Source organism: Haematobia irritans, chromosome 5, assembly GCF_050003625.1.
Source record: "Haematobia irritans isolate KBUSLIRL chromosome 5, ASM5000362v1, whole genome shotgun sequence".
NCBI lineage: Eukaryota > Metazoa > Arthropoda > Insecta > Diptera > Muscidae > Haematobia > Haematobia irritans.
Window position 1 is genome coordinate 118,062,206 of NC_134401.1, and position 22,408 is coordinate 118,084,613.

The 22,408-nt window shown below is 27.8% G+C and overlaps 1 protein-coding gene across 16 annotated transcripts in view; it reads right to left on the bottom strand.

Moving 5' to 3' along the window:
* Positions 1-802: 802 nt before the first annotated feature.
* Positions 803-22,408, bottom strand: part of LOC142238382 (uncharacterized) — a 119,909-nt gene continuing 98,303 nt past the window's right edge. For 11 of the 16 annotated variants that reach the window (XM_075310006.1, XM_075310008.1, XM_075310003.1 and 8 more), the window contains one exon: positions 803-1,614. In XM_075310006.1, coding sequence (XP_075166121.1) covers positions 1,169-1,614 — 446 coding nt within the window. In that variant the 3' untranslated portion in view covers positions 803-1,168. Of the gene's footprint in view, positions 1,615-7,313; positions 7,561-11,952; positions 12,095-15,338; positions 15,483-19,073; positions 19,235-21,835; positions 21,891-21,952; positions 22,126-22,408 lie in introns of those variants that run through there. The other 5 variants (XM_075310009.1, XM_075310016.1, XM_075310013.1 and 2 more) reach the window with 5 other exon arrangements.

The following is a 22,408-nucleotide window of genomic DNA, read 5'->3' on the forward strand; positions in this document are numbered from 1 at the left end:
GTTGAAACCACATGTCAACCAAGTTCAGTTCTTCCATTTTTGGCAACAAAAAGTTTGTTAGCATCGAACGATAGCGATCGCCATTCACCGTAACGTTGCGTCCAACAGCATCTTTGAAAAAATACGGTCCAATGATTCCACCAGCGTACAAACCACACCAAACAGTGCATTTTTCGGGATGCATGGGCAGTTCTTGAACGGCTTCTGGTTGCTCTTCACTCCAAATGCGGCAATTTTGCTTATTTACGTAGCCAACCAGAAATGAGCCTCATCGCTGAACAAAATTTGTCGATAAAAAAGCGGATTTTCTGCCAACTTTTCTAGGGCCCATTCACTGAAAATTCGACGTTGTGGCTCGTTAGTCAGTCTATTCATGATGAAATGTCAAAGCATACTGAGCATCTTTCTCTTTGACACCATGTCTGAAATCCCACGTGATCTGTCAAATACTAATGCATGAAAATCCTAACCTCAAAAGAATCACCCTTTAGAAATGAAAGTTTGAGAAAAAATCCCATAAATACTAAATTTTGACAAAATTTCCGATAGAAATGAAATTTTGACAAAATTTCCTATAGAAATGAAATTTTAGAAAAATTTCCTATAGAAATGAAATATTGACAAAATTTCCTATAGAAATGAAATTTTCGCAAAATTTCCTATAGAAATGAAATTTTTACAGATTTTAACAAAATTTCCTGTAGAAATAAAATTTTGGCAAAATTTCCTATAGAAATGAAATTTTGTTATTTGGAGAATACAACAAAATCAGTTGAATCAGTTGAAATAAATAACTTCTCAATTCGATTATAAAACTTAACCTATAGGCTTTGATTTTATTTATTATTAAAAAAAAATACTCATTATGTATATGACTAAAATTATATACACAAGAATTGCTATTCATAAAAGTAACTATATACAATAAAAGTTTTTATAATCAACAAGATGGTGTTTTTATAATGGCAGATAGTTGCCCTTCGATTTTTAAGTCCTTATGTACACGCCTACGCATAGGCACGAATATAGATCTCCATCGTTTTAAATAAAAATATCGTCGTTTTCCCACTGTGGTGAAAAAAGCTCTCTTCTAAAATACATCACAACGTTCCATTATACTTTTTTTAATAGATCAAGTATTTGTTTTTATTCATATTTCCTTGGAATATCACACATTTGATGTGGTCTGTGTAAGACTGCTTGATACAACGGCTGCCGCAAAAAGGGGAGGCGGTGCTGATTGTGAGTGTGTTGGGAGTGTTGAATCAGACGAAGGCGTGGCTGTGGCCATTAAACTTGAAGCATTTAGAGATGTTGAAGATGCATTTGGATCAATTTCAGAGTATGGGGGCACTGATAACCTTGTTTCAGTTGTATTAACACTGGCATTTGAGGCTCCCATTTCGGCTGTGTTTGTTGTTGTTGTTGGCGGTGGTGGATTCATGCTGGTCATACGCATGACTTCTTCATAGGAGGGTAAATCCTTATCATCCTTTTCCAATTGTGCTCGAATGCGTGCGGCCTCTACACTGTTGGGTTCAATGAAGAAGATATCATTGTAACGGCTCTCTCGACTATTCTCATCGTGTATGGTGAATACGTTGCCTTGGCGATCTGAAATGAGAATGAACAATAAAAATGGTGAGTAAGTGGTTTTGAAGGTGAAGTTTTATTACAAAATAGGAAGGTTAATACAGCAGTCCGATAGTTCTTCCTATTCTTTTGTGAAAATTATCCCATATTAAGCACTAAATATCACAAAATAGAATGCTCGGATTTGTTCTCACCAGCAATTTTTTTGTTCGTTTCAAATCAAAAGAAAACAGAGCTAAAGCATAGGTACTCATACAATATTACAAGATAGGAAAAAATAATCAACTTTTTTATTAAAACAATCAAAAAATTCATCACAAAATAGTTAAAATGATAATAATAAATAGAAAAAAAAGAGATCAATTACTTGTTTAATCAAGTATATTTTTATACCCTCACACAATAGCATAGGTGGTATATTAGGTTAGGTTAGGTTATGTGGCAGCCCGATGTATCAGGCTCACTTAGACTATTCAGTCCATTGTGATACCACAGTGGTGAACTTCTCTCTTATCACTGAGTGCTGCCCGATTCCATGTTAAGCTCAATGACAAGGGACCTCCTTTTTATAGCCGAGTCCGAACGGCGTTCCACATTCCAGTGAAACCACTTAGAGAAGCTTTGAAACCCTCAGAAATGTCACCAGCATTACTGAGGTGGGATAATCCACCGCTGAAAAACTTTTTGGTGTTCGGTCGTAGCAGGAATCGAACCCACGACTTTGTGTATGCAAGGCGGGCATGCTAACCATTGCACCACGGTGGCTCCCTAGGTGGTATATTAAATGTGTCATTTCGTTTGTAACATCGAAATAGTGGTCTCAGCCACCATAATTATATACACTCAAAGCGATTGCCATCAAAAGAATAATCCGTCCGCCAAGCTATCGACTTGAAACTTGTTTTTATTGTAGGTTGGATGGTATTGCAAATGGCCTTGACAGACATAATTACATATATGGCAGATATCGGACCATAATTACATATATAGCTCCCATATAAACCGATCCCCTAGAGCTTCCACAAGGAGCAATTTTCATCCGATCCGGTTACGAAACAGTTTTTGCAAGAATTATTCAAAACGTCTTTATATAGAAATGCCTAAAAACTATAGAATATTTTGTCAAAATTTTATTTCTGTAGAAATGTCAAAATTTTATTTCTATAGTAAATTTTGTCAAAATTTTATTTCTATAGACAATTTTGTCAAAATTTTATTTCCATAGAAAATTTTGGTCCATATCGATCCATAATTTATATAGCTCCCATTCAAACCGATCCCCTAGATATGATTTCCGGAGCTTCCACGAGGAGCTATTTTCATCCGATCCGTTTACGATACAATATTTGCAAGAATTATTAAAAACGTCTTTATATAGAAATAAGAATCGAAAAGTTAAGAAAAAATTATTTTTTTTTAGTTTATCCACATTCATTTAAATGAAATTGGACATACTGACATTTCATCACATCTCAAGAACAGATGAGAGATGAATTAAGCGGATGCCTAAAAACTATAGAAAAATTTGTCAAAATTTTATTTCTATTGAAAATGTTCTCAAAATTTTATTTCTATAGAAAATTTTGTCAAAATTTTTAATTCTATAGACAAATTTATCAAAATTTTACTTCTATAGAAAAATTTGTCAAAATTTTATTTCTATAGAAAATTTTGTCAAAATTTTATTTCTATAGAAAATGTTCTAAAAATTTTATTTCTACCGAAAATTTTGTCAAAATTTTATTTCTACAGAAAATGTTCTCAAACTTTTATTTCTATAGACAAATTTTGTCAAAATTTTATTTCTATAGACAAATTTATCAAAATTTTATTTCTATAGACAAATTTATCAAAATTTTATTTCTATAGAAAATTTTGTCAAATTTTTTTTTTCTATAGAAAATTTTTTAAAAATTTTATTTCTCTAGAAAATTTTGTCAAAATTTTATCACCATAGAAAACTTTGTCAAAATATTATTTCAATAGAAAATTTTGTCAAAATTTCATTTCAATAGAATTTTTTGTCAAATTTTTTTTCTATAGAATTTTTTGTCAAAATTTTATTTCTACAGGAAATTTTGTAAAAATTTTATTTCTATAGAAACCTTTGTCAATATTTTATGTCAATAGAAATCTTTGTCAAAATTTAATTTCTATAAAAAATTTTGTCAAAATTTTATTTCTATAGAAAATTTTGTCAAAATTTTATTTCCATAGAAAATTTTGATCCATATCGGTCCATAATTTATATAGCTCCCATTCAAACCGATCCCCTAGATATGATTTACGGAGCTTCCACGAGGAGCTATTTTCATCCTATCCGGTTACGATATAATATTTCCAAGAATTATTAAAAACGTCTTTATATAGAAATAAGAATCGAAAAGTTAAGAAAAAATTATTTTTTTTAGTTTATCCACATTCATTTAAATGAAATTGGACATACTGACATTTCATCACATCTCAAGAACAGATGAGAGATGAATTAAGCGGATGCCTAAAAACTATAGAAAAATTTGTCAAAATTTTATTTCTATTGAAAATGTTCTCAAAATTGTATTTCTATAGACAAATTTTGTCAAAATTTTTAATTCGATAGACAAATTTATCAAAATTTTACTTCTATAGAAAAATTTGTCAAAATTTTATTTCTATAGAAAATTTTGTCAAAATTTTATTTCTATAGAAAATTTTGTAAAAATTTTATTTCTCTAGAAAATTTTGTCAACATTTTATTTCTATAGAAAATTTTGTCAAAATTTTATTTCAATAGAATTTTTTGTCAAAATTTTTTTCTATAGACAAACAAATATAATTTTTTTCTATAGAATTGTTTGTCAAAATTTTATTTCTATAGGAAATTTTGTAAAAATTTTATTTCTATAGAAAATGTTGTCAAAATTTTATTTCAATAGAAACCTTTGCCAAATTTTATTTCAATAGAAATCTTTGTCAAATTTTTATTTCTATAGCAAATTTTGTCAAAATTTTATTTCTATAGAAAATTTTGTCAAAATTTTATTTCCATAGAAAATTTTGATCCATATCGGTCCATAATTTATATAGCTCCCATTCAAACCGATCCCCTAGATATGATTTACGGAGCTTCCACGAGGAGCTATTTTCATCCGATCCGGTTACGATATAATATTTCCAAGAATTATTAAAAACGTCTTTATATAGAAATAAGAATCGAAAAGTTAAGAAAAAATTATTTTTTTTTAGTTTATCCACATTCATTTAAATGAAATTGGACATACTGACATTTCATCACATCTCAAGAACAGATGAGAGATGAATTAAGCGGATGCCTAAAAACTATAGAAAAATTTGTCAAAATTTTATTTCTATTGAAAATGTTCTCAAAATTGTATTTCTATAGAAAATTTTGTCAAAATTTTTAATTCGATAGACAAATTTATCAAAATTTTACTTCTATAGAAAAATTTGTCAAAATTTTATTTCTATAGAAAATTTTGTCAAAATTTTATTTCTATAGAAAATTTTGTAAAAATTTTATTTCTCTAGAAAATTTTGTCAACATTTTATTTCTATAGAAAATTTTGTCAAAATTTTATTTCAATAGAATTTTTTGTCAAAATTTTTTTCTATAGACAAACAAATATAATTTTTTTCTATAGAATTTTTTGTCAAAATTTTATTTCTATAGGAAATTTTGTAAAAATTTTATTTCTATAGAAAATGTTGTCAAAATTTTATTTCAATAGAAACCTTTGCCAAATTTTATTTCAATAGAAATCTTTGTCAAATTTTTATTTCTATAGCAAATTTTGTCAAAATTTTATTTCTATAGAAAATTTTGTCAAAATTTTATTTCCGTAGAAAATTTTGGTCCATATCGGTCCATAATTTATATAGCTCCCATACAAACCGATCCCCTAGATATGATTTCCGGAGCTTCCACGATGAGCTATTTTCATCCGATCCGGTTACGATACAATATTTGCAAGAATTATTAAAAACGTCTTTATATAGAAATAAGAATCGAAAAGTTAAGAAAAAAATAATTTTATTTTTAGTTTATCCACATTCATTTAAATGAAATTGGACATACTGACATTTCATTACATCTCAAGAACAGATGAGAGATGAATTAAGCGGATGCTTAAAAACTATAGAAAAATTTGTCAAAATTTTATTTCTATAGAAAATGTTCTCAAAATTTTATTTCTATAGAAAATTTTGTCAAAATTTTTAATTCTATAGACAAATTTATCAAAATTTTATTTCTACAGAAAATTTTGTCAAAATTTTATTTCTATAGAAAATTTTGTCAAAATTTTATTTCTATAGAACATTTTGTCAAAATTTTATTTCTATAGAAAATTTTGTCAAAATTTTATTTCTAAAGAAAATTTTATCAAAATTTTATTTCCATAGAAAATTTTGTCAAAATTGTATTTCTGTACAAAATTTTGTCAAAATTTTATTTCTGTAGAAAATTTTGTCAAAATTTTATTTCTGTAGAAAATTTTGTCAAAATTTTATTTCTATAGAAAATTTTGTTAAAATTTTATTTCTATAGAAAATGTTTTCAATTTTTTTTCTATAAAAAATGTCAAAGGTTACACGCAGAGAAGGAATATGATCACCTCAAACATGTTTCAAGAGCAAAATGTTATTTTTGTATGGTGACCATGTAACATGTTTGTCACTAAAATGTTATTTTCTCCTCAAATATAACCTACTTGCCGAAATCAGATACATGATTTCCGAGAAAATAACATGGTTGCGAAAACCATGTTACATGGTCACCACCCAAAAATAACATTTTGCTCTTAAAACATGTTTGAGGTGATCATATTCCTTCTCTGGGTGTAGTTTTATAGAACATGTTGTCTAAAGTTATTTGTATAGAAAATGTTATAAAAAATTTATTTCTATAGAAAATTTTGTCAAAATTGTATTTCCATAAAAGATTTTGTCATCATTTTATTTCTATTCTATAGAATACCAAAATTTTATTTCTATAGAAAATCTTGTCATTTTTGTTTCTATATAAAATTTTGTTAAAATTTTATTTCTTTAGACAATCCTGTCAAAATTTTACTTCTATAGAATATTTTGTTTATTTTTACACAAATTATTGTCAAAATTTTATTTCTAAAGAAAATTTTCTCAAAATTTTACTTCTATAGAAAATTTGTCAAAATTTTTTATGTCAAAACTTTATTTCCATAGAAATTTTTATTTCTAAAGAAAATTTTGTCAAAAATTTATTTCTACAGAAAACAGTTTACCAACATGGATTACGCGATATTATTCAAATCTACGGATACTCCCGATTCCGTACGCGAAAAAACAATCTAGGTGATATATTTAATATATACTATACGATGACAAAATTCTCTTTCAATACTCTTGCATCAGACTAAGAATTTATCTGACAACCCTTCTAGTAACAACCATTGAGCCCATTAGCAGAATACATATTTGCACCAGTTTCAATATGTCTCTGTGAAAACGGAACATAGAGAGAAACATATGGTTACAAAACTACCCATTTTATCCTTTTTATTTTTTTAAGAAAAAATATCCTCATATTAAAGTTAATTTGAGTGGGATATTTACTTTAATTAATTTTTCCATTCCGATGGCAGGCCACAAATATTTAAAAATCAATATCTCTCCCGGAACATTCACTATATTGCTATTTTTGTTTTATCGTCGATATCCAATTTGTCAATCATTTATCTTACTTAGTCTTTCTCTAGCCCGAGCTTCCAATTTGGAACTTTTGAATACGGCCAAATAACCGAAATAACAAAAACATGGCAAAATTAATAGCACCATTACAGCACAAATTGTATAGATGTTGAAAAAGCCCATTACTCTTGCACATGGACCCTTATCGACTGATCCTAGAATAGCAACCCAGTAGAATTTCGTAGAAGGTAGAGGTCGTTGTGCAGTGATAATAAATCGTTTCATTATTGTTTTTAAATTGTACAGCTTTGGTAATCTTCAGATAAGATTAGTTATTTATGGCATTCTGGTAAATTTGTGTTCTCTTAAATGTTGTATGGTCTCTTTTTGGGTCTTCCTATCTCTTAATCGAGTTTTTATTTATCAATGAATAATAGGTGTGTTTTTGGGTTAAACGCGAGATATTTATACTGGCAATCAACTTCAGGTTGCTATCATTTCTAAAGCGCTCTGAGAGATATATTTCAATGACAGTCCATTTCATTGCTTAGCAGCTAACACGCAAATTTTTTTTTTTTCTGATTCAATCACCAAATTAATTGATCCAATTAATTTTTTAATTGAAATGTCTTCAATCACGAAAATTATAGTATCAATCACAGTTTTAATTGGGCATAGAAAAAATTCTTGATTAAAAAATTAATTGATTTTGTCAGCAAATTTCAATTAAGTTTTTAATTGATTCAATTAAAAATTTAATTGATGTTGATTGCAAAACTCAATTAATTTATTAATTAAAAAAGGTAACTATCTTTAATTACTTTTTGAACTGGCTTAGAGTTTTTATTTGGATTAACAAATGATTGTTTGAAATACATTTTTAATTAAAAATTAAAAAAAATCAGCACTTTTTTTAACTGAATTAGTCTTCCGAATTTGATTAAAAAGTTAATTGTATCAATTAATTTTTTAATTAAAAATTTTAAAATTTTCTATCATTGACTTAATTAACTTAATGTTTCTATCATGATTAAAAAGTTAATTGTATCAATTAATTTATTAATTGAAAACATTTTCAACTTCAATTAACTTTTTAATTGGAAATATTTTGGTGATATTTTTTTCTGTGAACAAAAGCATTTTGATCTATTGTATTTAAAAATAATGTTATTCGTGATGAAATTCAAGGAGTTGTTTTGCTTTCATTGAAGTGGTCAGTTATCGAATTTGGGTTTCTTCAATGAGAAGCCATTCCAAATTGAACAGTTTGTTAAAAAGGACAATGATCGGCAAAGAGGTCAGTTAAAAATTTACCCCTTCAATTGGCCACCAGAACTTCAGCGAGCTAATTAAAATTATAATTTAACACTTAGGCCCCCAAAATAAAGTTCTGTGTCAGTTTATATCCCAAATGACACATTCCAAAAGGATTTTTTTTAAATTAATTTCTATAAGAAATATTGTCAAAATTGCATTTTTTTAGGAAGTTTTCTCAAAATTTCATTTCTATAGAAAATTTTTTCAAAATTTCATTTCAAAATGAAATTTTGTCAACATTTCATTTCTATAAGAAATGTTGTCAAAATTTAAATTCCATTGGAAGTTTTCTCAAAATTTCATTTAAAAAAAAAATCTAAAACTTGCATTTCTATAGGAAATTTTGACAAAATTACATTTCTATAAGAAATTTTTGCAAAATTTAATTTTTATAAGAACATTTTGCAAAGTTTCATTTCTATTAAAAATTTTTACAAAATTTAATTTTTGTAAGAAATTTTTGCAAACTTTCATTTATATAAGAATTTTTTGCAAAATTTCATTTCTATAGGAACTTTTTGCAAAATTTCAATATTTTCAAAATTTCAAAATTTTGTCAAAATTTCATTACTAAAGGAAATTTTGTCAAAATTTCATTTCTATAGGAAATTTTGTCAAAATTTCATTACTAAAGGAAATTTTGTCAAAATTTCATTTCTATAGGAAATTTTGTCAAAATTTTATTTCCATAGGAAATTTTGTCAAAATTTCATTTCTATAGGAAATTTTGTTAAAATTTCATTTCTATAGGAAATTTTGTCAAAATTTCATTTATATGGGAAATTTTGTCAAAATTTCATTTTTAAAGGAAATTTTTACAAAATTTCATTTCTATAGGAAATTCTGTCAAAATTTCATTTCTATGGGAAATTTTGTCAACATTTCATTTCTATAGGAAATTTTGTCAAAATTTAATTTCTAAAGGAAATTTTTTTGTCAAAATTTATTTTCTATAGGAAATTTTGTCAAAATTTCATTTCTATAGGAAATTTTGCTAAAATTTCATTTCTATAGGAAATTTTGTCAAAATTTCATTTCTATAGGAAATTTTGTCAAAATTTCATTTCTATACGAAAATTTGTCAAAATTTATTTTCTATAGGAAAATTTGTCAAAATTTATTTTCTATAGGAAATTTTTTGTCAAAATTTCATTTCTATAGGAAATTTTGTCAAAATTTCATTTCTATAGGAAATTTGTCAAAATTTCATTTCTATAGGAAATTTTGTCAAAATTGCATTTCTATAGGAAATTTTGTCAAAATTTCATTTCTTTAGGAAATTTTGTCAAAATTTCATATCTATAGGAAATTTTGTCAAAATTTTATTTCTGTAGGAAATTTTGTCAAAATTTAATTTTTATAGGAAATTTTGTCAAACTTTCATTACTATAGGAAATTTTGTTAAAATTTTATTTCTATAGGAATTTTTGTCAAAATTTCATTTCTACAGAAAATTTTGTCAAAATTTCATTTCTATAGGAAATTTTGTCAAAATTTCATTTCTATAGGAAATTTTGTCAAAATTTCATTTCTATAGGAAATTCTATAGGAAATTTTGTCAAAATTTCATTTCTATAGGAAATTTTGTTAAAATTTCATTTCTATAGGAAATTTTGTCAAAATTTCATTTATATGGGAAATTTTGTCAAAATTTAATTTCTAAAGGAAATTTTTTTGTCAAAATTTATTTTTTATAGGAAATTTTGTCAAAATTTCATTTCTATAGGAAATTTTGCTAAAATTTCATTTCTATAGGAAATTTTGTCAAAATTTCATTTCTATAGGAAATTTTGTCAAAATTTCATTTCGATAGGAAATTTTGTCAAAATTTCATTTCTATAGGAAATTTTGTCAAAATTTCATTTCTATGGGAAATTTTGTCAAAATTTCATTTCTATGGGAAATTTTGTCAAAATTTCATTTCTATGGGAAATTTTGTCAAAATTTCATTTCTATACGAAAATTTGTCAAAATTTATTTTCTATAGGAAAATTTGTCAAAATTTATTTTCTATAGGAAATTTTTTTGTCAAAATTTCATTTCTATAGGAAATTTTGTCAAAATTTCATTTCTCTAGGAAATTTTGTCAAAATTGCATTTCTATAGGAAATTTTGTCAAAATTTCATTTCTTTAGGAAATTTTGTCAAAATTTCATATCTATAGGAAATTTTGTCAAAATTTCATTTCTGTAGGAAATTTTGTCAAAATTTCATTTTTATAGGAAATTTTGTCAAAATTTCATTTCTATAGGAAATTTTGTCAAAATTTCATTTCTATAGGAAATTTTGTCAAAATTTCATTTCTATAGGATATTTTGTAAAAATTTCATTTCTATCGGAATTTTTTTTCAAAATTTATATAGGAAATTTTGTCAAAATTTCAATTCTATAGGAAAATTTGTAAAAATTTCATTTCTATAGGAAAGTTTGTCAAAATTTAATTTCTATAGGAAATTTTGTCAAAATTTCATTTCTTTAGGAAATTTTGTCAAAATTTCATTTCTATAGGAAATTTTGTCAAAATTTCATTTCTATAGGAAATTTTGTCAAAATTTCTTTTCTATACGAAAATTTTTCAAAATTTCATTTTATAAAAAACTTTGCCAAAATTTCATTTCTATAGGAAATTTTATCAAAATTTCATTTTTAAAGGAAATTTTTACAAAATTTCACTTCTATAGGAAATTTTGTCAAACTTCCCTTTCTATACGAAATTTTGTCAAAATTTCATTTCTTTAGGAAATTTTTTCAATATATAGGACATTTTTTTATTAAATTTCTAAAGGAAATTTTGTCAAAATTTCATTTTTATAATTTAGTTTCTATAGAAAATTTTGTGAAAATTTAATTCTATAGAAATTTGTCCACAATTCATAGACAATTTGTCAAAATTTAATTTTTATAGAAAATTTTGTCAAAGTTTCGTTTCTATATGAAATTTTGTCAGAATTCCGTTTTTATAGGAAATTTTGTGAAAATTTAATTTATTGATCATATGAGTTTGTGCCTGCTAGCGTTTATCTGAATTCTGTGTTTCACACTCCATATGTACTTGATTTAAAATTCTATTCTTTCAGGATTTGCGTGGAATTTTCGAGGTTTTGGGGGGTGGTCACGAATTAACGATTTTTTCGCTGTCCTACGAGTTTAGCAGATACGAGCAAAACAAGTGTTTCATATAGCAATTTCGTTTTTTTTACGAGTTGGATGGAATTTTCGAGTTTACGAATTAACCACATTTGTGTTCTACGATGTTTCTTTTAGGTCAAATTTCTATAAAAAAAAAAACAAAATATCATGTATTTTGTTTTTAAATAATGTAATTAGATTTCCACTAAAAAGTGTCTCCATTTTTGGTTAAATTACAATATTTACCATTTGCTTGTATTTTTTTCGCACACGCATTATATACACACAATGCCAAAACGAGAATAACGATCAATAGAGTAAAAAATGTCAATAATATTGATAAGGATGACGAAACTTCAGATGTGTCAGTCATTTTCTTCTGCTTTGGAAAAAATCCAAAATTATATCCACACTCTTGGCCGAGTTAAATCGTTGTACTATTTTGCTAAAAATGTCATTATTAATCATTGGCTGCAATAGGTAGAATTTGCTTTCTATTCTCGTGATAAGATTAAAATTTAGAACTTGCCAAAATAGAAAAAAAACATCAAATCGTATATCAAAATTAAATATTGGTCATTGTATTAGAAATCTGTGTAATTGGTTTTTGATAAGTGTTCGTTGTGAGTGGGAAAACTCCTTTGAAGTAGGCGAATATACACTAAAAAAAAAAAATCATGGAGCTCAAAAAGACATTTGTATTTATATCAAACAATTTTGGTATTGATTGTGAGTCAAAGAGAGAATTAAAAAAGTTGTTGAACCAATTAAATTTTGAATTGAAAATTTTTTAAATTCATTTAAAATTTTAATTGGAAAAATATTGGTGACATTTTTTCTGTGTGGGGAATTACGTTCAAGAAAATTTTATAACGCTAATAGATATTAAACTAAACGAAGAGATTCGACTTTAAAATGTGTTTTTTGAATGAAAGAAAATGTTGCTGAATCGAGTTCAAATTATCATAAAAGATTGGAAATAAATCTTCAATAAAATTAAAATTGTATTTTTTACTTTACTATAAACCTAAAACATATCTAACAAGTATATACAGCAGTAAGTTCGGGCAGGTCGAATTTTAAATACCCACCACCATGAATCACATAAAACAGTTACCTTTGAAAACTCTTAATATATAGGAATGATTAAACAATGCCCTGATTTGAAATCTAAAATCTATAGATTTGGAAATTTTACTTTCAGTTTCTATACCCTCAAGAAGTGAAATCGGTCTATATGGAGGTCTTACCAAATGGAGCGATAAAAACTAAATCCGTTACAATTTCAAGCAAACTAGGGTTTATATAAGCCCAAGGAGATAAACCAGGAAACCAGTCCATATGGGTGCTATGCCAAAAATATGCACCGATACACAAAATTCAGCACACCTAGTTGTGGTTCTGAGTAACCTACAGAATTTAGACCCAAATCGAAGGGCGGGTTTATAAGGGGGATTTATCAAAACCAATACCGATACACAATTTATTCAGAACACCTTTTTATGGTCCCCAAAACCCTCTAGATTTCAAATTTCAAGCAAATAGAATAAAAACTACGGTTTCTAGAAGCTCAAGAAGTAAAATCCATGAGATCGGGCTATATGGGGGCTATATCAAACCATAGACCGATACACACCATATTCGGCACACCTGTTTGTGGTCCTAATATACCTTCAGATTTCCAATTTCAGGAAAATCGAATTGAAAATGCGGTTTCTAGAAGCCCAAGACCCCAAATCGCGGGGTCGGTTTATATGGGGGCTATACCAAAACATGGACCGATATAGCCCATCTTTGAACTTGACCTGCTTGGAGACAAAAAACGAGTTTGTGGAAAAATTAAGCGAGATATCTTTATTATTGAAAGCTGTAGCGTGATCACAACAGACATCCAGTTAGACAGACGGAAAGAAGGACTTGGTTATATCGTCTTAGAATTTCTCCCTGATCAAGAAAATATATACTTTATATAGTCGGAAATCGATAGGGAGCCACCGTGGTGCAATGGTTAGCATGTCCGCCTTGCATACGCAAGGTCGTTGGTTCGATTCCTGCTTCGACCAAACACCAAAAAGTTTTTCAGCGGTGGATTATCCCACCTCAGTAATGCTGGTGACATTTCTGAGGGTTTCAAAGCTTCTCTAAGTGGTTTCACTGCAATGTGGAACGCCGTTCGGACTCGGCTATAAAAAGGAGGTCCCTTGTCATTGAGCTTAACATGGAATCGGGCAGCACTCAGTGATAAGAGAGAAGTTCACCAATGCGGTATCACAATGGACTGAATAGTCTAAGTGAGCCTGATACATCGGGCTGCCACCTAACCTAACCTAACCTAACCTAGTCGGAAATCGATATTTCGATGTGTTACAAACGGAATGACAAACTTATTATATCCCCATCACCATTCTATGGTGGTGGGTATAAAAATGGGAGATGTCCTTCAAGACTCTAACCTAAATTTCAGGATGCGCAATTTACACAAAATTAAGTTATTATAATTATTAAACAAATGCAATTTTAATTGAAAGAAATCATTTTATAATCATTTTTGATTTAAAGAAATTGCCCTTAAATTAACTGAAATATAGAATCTTTCGATTTAAGATAAAAACGCTTCAAATATAGGCTAAGACTTGTTTTGAGGATGTTGTATCTTTGGTTTAAATTTTTTTGAAATTAAGAAAACAATTTTTCCATTGAAGTATGTGTTATTATTTGTAATTTTAAAGCTACGAGTACATGGGTCCCTAAGAAAATCATATTTTTTATTTCAAATAAGTCGAATCTTTAGCTCGGAATCAATACCAAAATCTTTAAGGTAAGGTCAAAATCTTTGTATCCAAGTAATTTTTTTTGAGAAATTTCCTAAAAATTGATAAAAATACAATATTTACCATTTTCTTGAAGGTTTTTGCAACACAAATGATATACACACAATGCTAAAGCGAGAATAACTATCAATAGTATGAAGAATGCCGATAATATTGATAGGAAAGAGGGAACTTCAGATGGGTCTGCCATTTTCTTCTGGTTTTTTGAAAAAATCTGAAATGATACACTGATAGGCCGAGTTAAACCGTTGTACTATTTCGCTAAGAACGCCATTATTGTTCATTGGTTGCAATAAATAGAAAATGCTTTCTACTCTTGCGATAAGATTAGAATTTGGAACTGACCAAAAATATATAAATATCAAATCGTACATCAAAATAAAATATTGGTCATAGTATAAGAAATCAGTTTAATTGTTCTTTTTTTTTTTTTTTGATAAGTGCCCTTTGGGAAAACTCTTTGGTGTGGGTGTATCTAAACTGAAAACTGATCACAGAGATCTAAAGAAGTTTGTATTTATTTTAAACAATTTAAAGAAAGATTTGGCTCATAATCCATACCAAATCAAGACAATTTTAAAACGCTAAGGGTATTGTCACAGTAGACAAATATTTCACCAAACTGAGTGTCAAACATGTTTCAAGGACCATTTCCGAAATCTACCGTTGTATACCGTTTCTGGAAAATATTTCTATCGTGATGTTATAAACCGACGAATTCTTGAAATGAAATACAAATACTTTTTCGATATTTTTCTATAAGAATTAAATTTTTACCACACACAGTTCTCTCATATTTACCATTTCGTTGTATTTCTACGTTACGGTAGTAGTACAGGCATGCTGTTAGTATAAATAAAAGTCCTACAATTATTAATATAACGGCTACAAATGTATAGTCAGACATTTAAATATTTTCTCGAAACTTGATATATCGGTTAAATATCAACATGTTACTACAGTACATTGAATTATATATTGTGTATATATATAAGAATATTTAATAAAATTTTATAAACTTGGTCTATTCCCTTTGACGATAAGGGAAATTACCTTACATTTCCAAAGAGTGGTATTAGCCCAAACCGCGATAACTTCTATAATTATTCGTTCATTGCAGCGACATCTAGAGCAAATAGAGGCCATTAGTAAAGGCAACAACCACATAACTGAGGAGAATTGCGATAAGCGAGTGATCGATTGCAACATTTATCGATTATCGACCAGTACAAGCAATATTAGGGCTGTTTTCTTTTAGCACTGGATGCAACATTTGTATGGGCTATCCAGAACATCGTTGCACTGGTGTTCTATCCAGAACAACTCATCAGTGCAAGTCGCGCCGATGTTGCCGGATTGTATTTTGATAAAGTGATTCACAATAGCAACTTATTGTGACTAATTTATCAAAAAACATGTAATTCAAAGTGGTACAGTGTCATAAATTATCGCAGCAGTAAATATTTATTACAAATTGGAGCATTTCATATATTAAAAATGCAAGATTTAACTTCTTTTCTGTGATTGTTTTTAAACAGCTGATGACAGTGTTGCATATTTTTGGAGATGTTCAAACTTTTATTTATATAGAAAATTTTCTCAAAATTTTATTTCTATAGAAAATTTTCTCAAAATTTTATTTCTATAGAAAATTTTGTCAATATTTTATTTCTATAGAAAATTTTGTCAAACTTTGATTTGTATAGAAAATTTTGTCAAAATTTTATTTCTATAGAAAATTTTCTCAAAATTTTACTTCTATAGAAAATTTTGTTAACATTTTATTTCTATAGAAAATTTTGTCAACATTTTATTTCTATAAAAAATTTTACCAAATTTTAGTTTATAGAAGTTTTTGTCAAAATTTTATTTCTATAGAAAATTTTGTCAAAATTTTATTTCTATAAAGTATTTTCTCAAAATTTTATTTCTATAGAATACGTTGTCAAAATTTTCTATAGATAATTTTGTCAACATTTTACTTGTAAAAAATGTTCTCAAAATTTTATTTCTATAGAAAATTTTCTCAAAATTTTATTTCTATAAAGAACTTTCTCAAAATTTTATTTCTATAGAAAGTGTTGTCAAAATTTTCTACTGAAAATGTTGCCAAAATTTTCTACTGAAAATGTTGCCAAAATTTTCTATAGAACATTTTGTCAAAATTTTATTTCTATAGAAAATTTTGTCAAAATATTATTTCTATAGAAAGTTTTGTCAAAATTTTATTTCTATAGAAAATTTTGTCAAAATTTTATTTCTATAGAAAATTTTGTCAAAATTTTATTTCTATAGAAAATTTTGTCAAAATTTTATTTCTATAGAAAATTTTGTCAAAATTTTATTTCTATAGAAAATATTGTCAAAATTTTATTTCTATCGAAAATTTTGTCAAAATTTTATATTTATAGAAAATTTTATCAAAGTTTTATTGCTATAGAAAATTTCTTCAAAATATAATTTCTATAGAAAATTTTGTCAAAATTTTATTTTTATAGAAAATTTTGTCAAAATTTTATTTCTATAGAAAATTTTGTCAAAATTTTATTTCGTTATTGTTGTTTTTGATCTCAGCTTAAAGCCATGCATTGACTAAACTACATGTGTAACTTAACCAACAGAGGAAAAGTATGGTTGTCAAATCTATTTGGACAAAGCCTTATAGACTGCAAGATGGTTGGATGTACAGCTGTTTCGGAATTACCACATTCCTCATCAGCATTCTCTACTTGCAGCAAAACTATCAACCAATTATCAGAATAAATTCGGGTAATTCACTCAACCCAAAGTGAACTGCACTTGAACCTTCCGAAAAAAAGGTTTGATAGTCGGCTACTGCCTAAACAAATTTGCAAGCATATCTCTTTTCCTTTGCCAAACTCAAATCATCGATTTGAATGTAGTTGGCTGGGTTTGTTTTTGAGCGTGCTTCCTCTATCTTCATTCGTTTTATTTGTTATTGTTGGCTTCTCTTCAATCGTTATTGTTGTTTTTGATCTCAGCTTAAAGCCATGCATTGACTAAACCACAAGTGTAGCTGTTGGTTAAGCTACACTTGTAGTTTAGTCAATGCATGGCTTTAAGCTGAGATCAAAAACAACAATAACGATTGAAGAGAAGCCAACAATAACAAACAAAAAAAATTATTTCTATAGAAAATTTTGTCAAAATTTTATTTCTATAGAAAATTTTGTCAAAATTTTATTTCTATAGAAAATTTTGTCAAAATTTTATTTCTATAGAAAATTTTGTCTAAATTTTTTATAGAATTTTTTTTATAGAACATTTTGTCTAAATTTTATTTCTAAGAACATTTAGTTAAAATTTTATTTCTATGGAACATTTTGTCAAAATGTTATTTCTATACAAAATTTTGTCAAAATTTTAGTTGTAGAGAAAATTTTGTCAAAAATTTATTTCTATTGAAAATTTTGTCAATATTTTATTTCTATAGAAAATTTTGTCAATATTTTTTTTATAGAAAAGTTTGTAAAAAATTTATTTGTATAGAAAATTTTGTAAACAATTTACTTGTATAGAATATTTTGTCTAAATTTTTTTTTTTATAGAACATTTTGTCTAAATTTTATTTCTAAGAACATTTGGTTAAAATTTTATTTCTATGGAACATTTTGTCAAAATGTTATTTCTATAGAAAATTTTGTGAAAATTTTATTTTGTATAGAAAATTTAGTCGAAAATTTATTTCTATAAAAAATTTGATTTCTATAGAAAATTTTGTCACAAATTTTATTTCTATAGAAAATTTTGTCACAAATTTATTTCTATAGAACAATTTGTCAAATTTTTATTTCTATATAAAATGTTTTCAAAATTTTATTTCTATTGAAAATTTTTTCAAAATTTTTTTTTCTATAGAAAATTTTATCAAAATTTTATTTGGATAGAAAATTTTGTCAAAAATTTTATTTGGATAGAAAATCTTAGTTGAAGACCAAAACATCGAAATTTCTACCAATCTACCAAACAGTAAAAAACTACAATTTTTGGTAGAATTCTTACTCTACTCACTTAACTATAAGGACAAAACAACTTTCTAGCAGAGAAATGCGTCTTATATGCTAAGCAAAATTCGCATTCGTTGTTTAAGGACATGAAATGATACATTTCTTTTAACTTCCGAACCAGACAATTTCAATCAGTTGGTGTAATACCACTACCATTGCGAAATGTGTTGAACCATTAATATTGATTTTTGTGAAATGATTGTTGAAGTTATCCAATTTGAACGATCAGCTGATGTCTAGATTGGCGTTATGGTAAGTTTAAATGCAAACAACTATTGTGGTTGGGTAAATAAAGAGAGATAAGAAACATTTACATATTTATAAAATTTTAAAAATATTTACTATTCACATATCTTATATCTAGAACTTATTACGATTCCGAACGAGAACTTTGTACAATATATCCATTTTTTTCAAAATCAATACAGAAGGAACTATTATGAATTTAGATTTAAATATAATGTAATTGTATTTTTTTTTTTGTTTGAAATATTATTTTGATACGTACGTATTATGGGTATTAAAATTTGCAGTAATACAAATATCAACACAATCAAGATGACATAACCCAGAATAAATATAGCTAATGAATCCATTCGATATTGAAAATTACGATGAGTTTTTTTCCGCACTAATATTTTTGATTTAAATCTCAACGAAATTAATATAATAACTGACCGTAAGATTTAAAGATATATTTTGTGTAACATTTGAATATCTGGAGAAAGCACTCGTAATATATTTGTCTATATTGTCTGTTATATTTCTCAAATGATAATAACATATACACCCATACTGTGATAAGATTACAATACTGAGGCGTTGTAAATAATGGTCATAGAATAAACATGGATGAGCGGCGTAATACAGCTATTATCATATTTTTCTAAAAAAAAAAACAAAACAAAGACAATGTAGCATGGAAAAATTTACATCTTTGAGTGACGTGTCTGGATATTTGTCGCAACAATTTTACATATTTTTTTTTTGTATTGAAATTATCCCAAGAGAACCATCATAAGACTAAAGGGCTTTTAACCCATTTTTGTGTTTTTCACATTTGGCTGTATTTTCCATTAATCACCTGTGGTTACAAGAATTGAATAGAATATCAGTAATAATTTCATGAAGCAACACCTTCCAAGCTTTCAACACAAAAAAAGTCTGATTCAATCAAGAAATTAATTGATCCAATTCATTTTTGTAATCAAATGTCATCAATCACAGAAATGATAGTATCAATTAAAAATTGATTGAAAGTCAATGAAAAAATTAATTGATACTATTCATTTTGTGAGTGATTTTTGTTTCAATTAAAAAACTTGTTGAATCAATTAAATTTTTAATTGAATATTTTTTAAAACTCAATTAAGATTTTAATTGAAAAAACAAAATCGTGAATTTTTTTCTGTGAATAGGAAACCCCTAATGCTACTTTCACTTCTCGATACCAAAACAAGTAAGGAAAGTCTAAAGTCGGGCGTGGCCGACTATATTATACCCTGCACCACTTTTTAGGTATAAATTTTCGATACCATGTCACATCCGTCCAATGTGTTGGGGGCTATATATAAAGGTTTGTTCCAAATACATACACTTAAATATCACTCGATCTGGACAGAATTTGATAGACTTCTACAAAATCTATAGACTCAAAATTTAAGTCGGCTAATGCACTAGTGTGGAACACAATTTTAGTAAAAAAATATGGGAAACATTTAAATATGAACTAATTTTAAGGGAACTTCGCAAATATATATATGTATTAGAAGTTTAGGAAAATTAGAGTCATTTTTACAACTTTTCGACTACGCAGTGTCGATTTTACAAGGAAAATGTTGGTATTTTGACCATTTTTGTCGAAACCAGAAAAACATATATATGGCAGCTATATCTAAATCTGAACCGATTTCAACCAAATATGGCACGCATAGCTACAATGCTAATTCTACTCCCTGTGCAACATTTCAATTAAATCGGAGTTAAAAATTGGCCTCTGTGGTCATATGAGTGTATATCGGGCAAAAGCTATATATGGGAGATATATCTAAATCTGAACCGACTTCAACCAAATTTGGCACGCATAGCTACAACGCTAATTCTACTCCCTGTGGAAAATTTCAACTTAATCGGAGTTAAAAATTGGCCTATGTGGTCTAATGAGTGTAAATCGGGCGAAAGCTATATATGGGAGATATATCTAAATCTGATCAGATTTCAACCAAATTTGGCACGCATACCTACAATGCAAATTCTACTCCCTGTGCAAAATTTCAACTAAATCGGAGCAAAAAAGTGGCCTCTGTGGTCATATGAGTGTAAATCGGGCGAAAGCTATATATGGGAGCTATATCTAAATCTGAACCGATTTCAACCAAATTTGGCACGCATACCTACAATGCTAATTCTACTCCCTGTGCAAAATTGCAATTAAATCGGAGTTAAAAATTGACCACAGTGGTCATATGAGTGTAAATCGGGCGAACGATATACATGGGAGCTATATCTAAATCTGAACCGATTTCAATAAAATTTGGCACACATGACTACACTACTAATTGTACTCCTAGTGCAAAATTTCAACCAAATTAGGGTAAAACTCTGGCTTCTGGGACTGTATTAGTCCATATCGGGCGAAAGATATATATGGGAGCTATATCTAAATCCGAACAGATTTCAAAAAAATTTTGCCACACTAGACTATAGTACTAATTGTACTCCTAGTGCAAAATTTCAACTAAATTGGGGTAAAACTCTGGCTTCTCGGGCCGTATTAGTCTCTATCGGGCGAAAGATATATATGGGAGCTATATCTAAATCTGAACCGATTTCAAAAAAAATTGGCACACTAGACTATAGTACTAATTGTACTCCTAGTGCAAAATTTCAACCAAATTGGGGTAAAACTCTGGCTTCTGGGACCGTATTAGTCTCTATCGGGCGAAAGATATATATGGGAGCTATATCTAAATCTGAACCGATTTCTTCCAAAATCAATAGGGATCTATTCTGAGCCAAAACACATACTTGTGCCACATTTGAGGTCGATTGGACTAAAACTACGACCTAGACTTTGATTACAAAAATGTGTTCACGGACAGACGGACATGGCTATATCGACTCAGGAGCCCACCCTGAGCATTTTTGCCAAAGACACCATGTGTCTATTTCGTCTCCTTCTGGGTGTTGCAAACATATGCACTAACTTATAATACCCTGTTCCACAGTGTGGCGCAGGGTATAAAAACAAAACAAATTTCCAAAACCTACCTCTTTGTTGGCTATTCGATTTCATGCACCATATACGCCATACTACCAAAATAAACTAAAAAATTATTATTTAAAAAAAAATTTAGAAAACACAATAAGAGAATTCACACGACATACAGCGATAATCAAACATAATCCCACAGTCATAAATATAACAACCAAATGGGCATAAGTATCACGGTCTGCACTTGGATTCGACATTTTCGTCGAACAAAACCCAAGAAAGGATGTATGAGAAATTCACAAAAATTTGCCAAACCGAATAAAAGTTTTTAAAATCACAAACTGAAAAATAGCAAACAACTACTTGGGGTTATTATCCACGAGCCGTACGATACGATAACAAATCGAATGCTTTGTATTCAATATATACCAAGAAGTCTAGATAAGATATCGACTTGACTTTGGGAGAGAATCAATAGTATTTCATTTCTCTCAATATATATTTTTCTTCCCACTGCCCATTTATTGTCTATAACAGTTCAATCTAATATAGCAACAATCTGAAGTGTGAAATTAGGAGATTATATTAGGAGAGTTCTTGGAAATGCATTAATGGAGAATCGCTTGGGG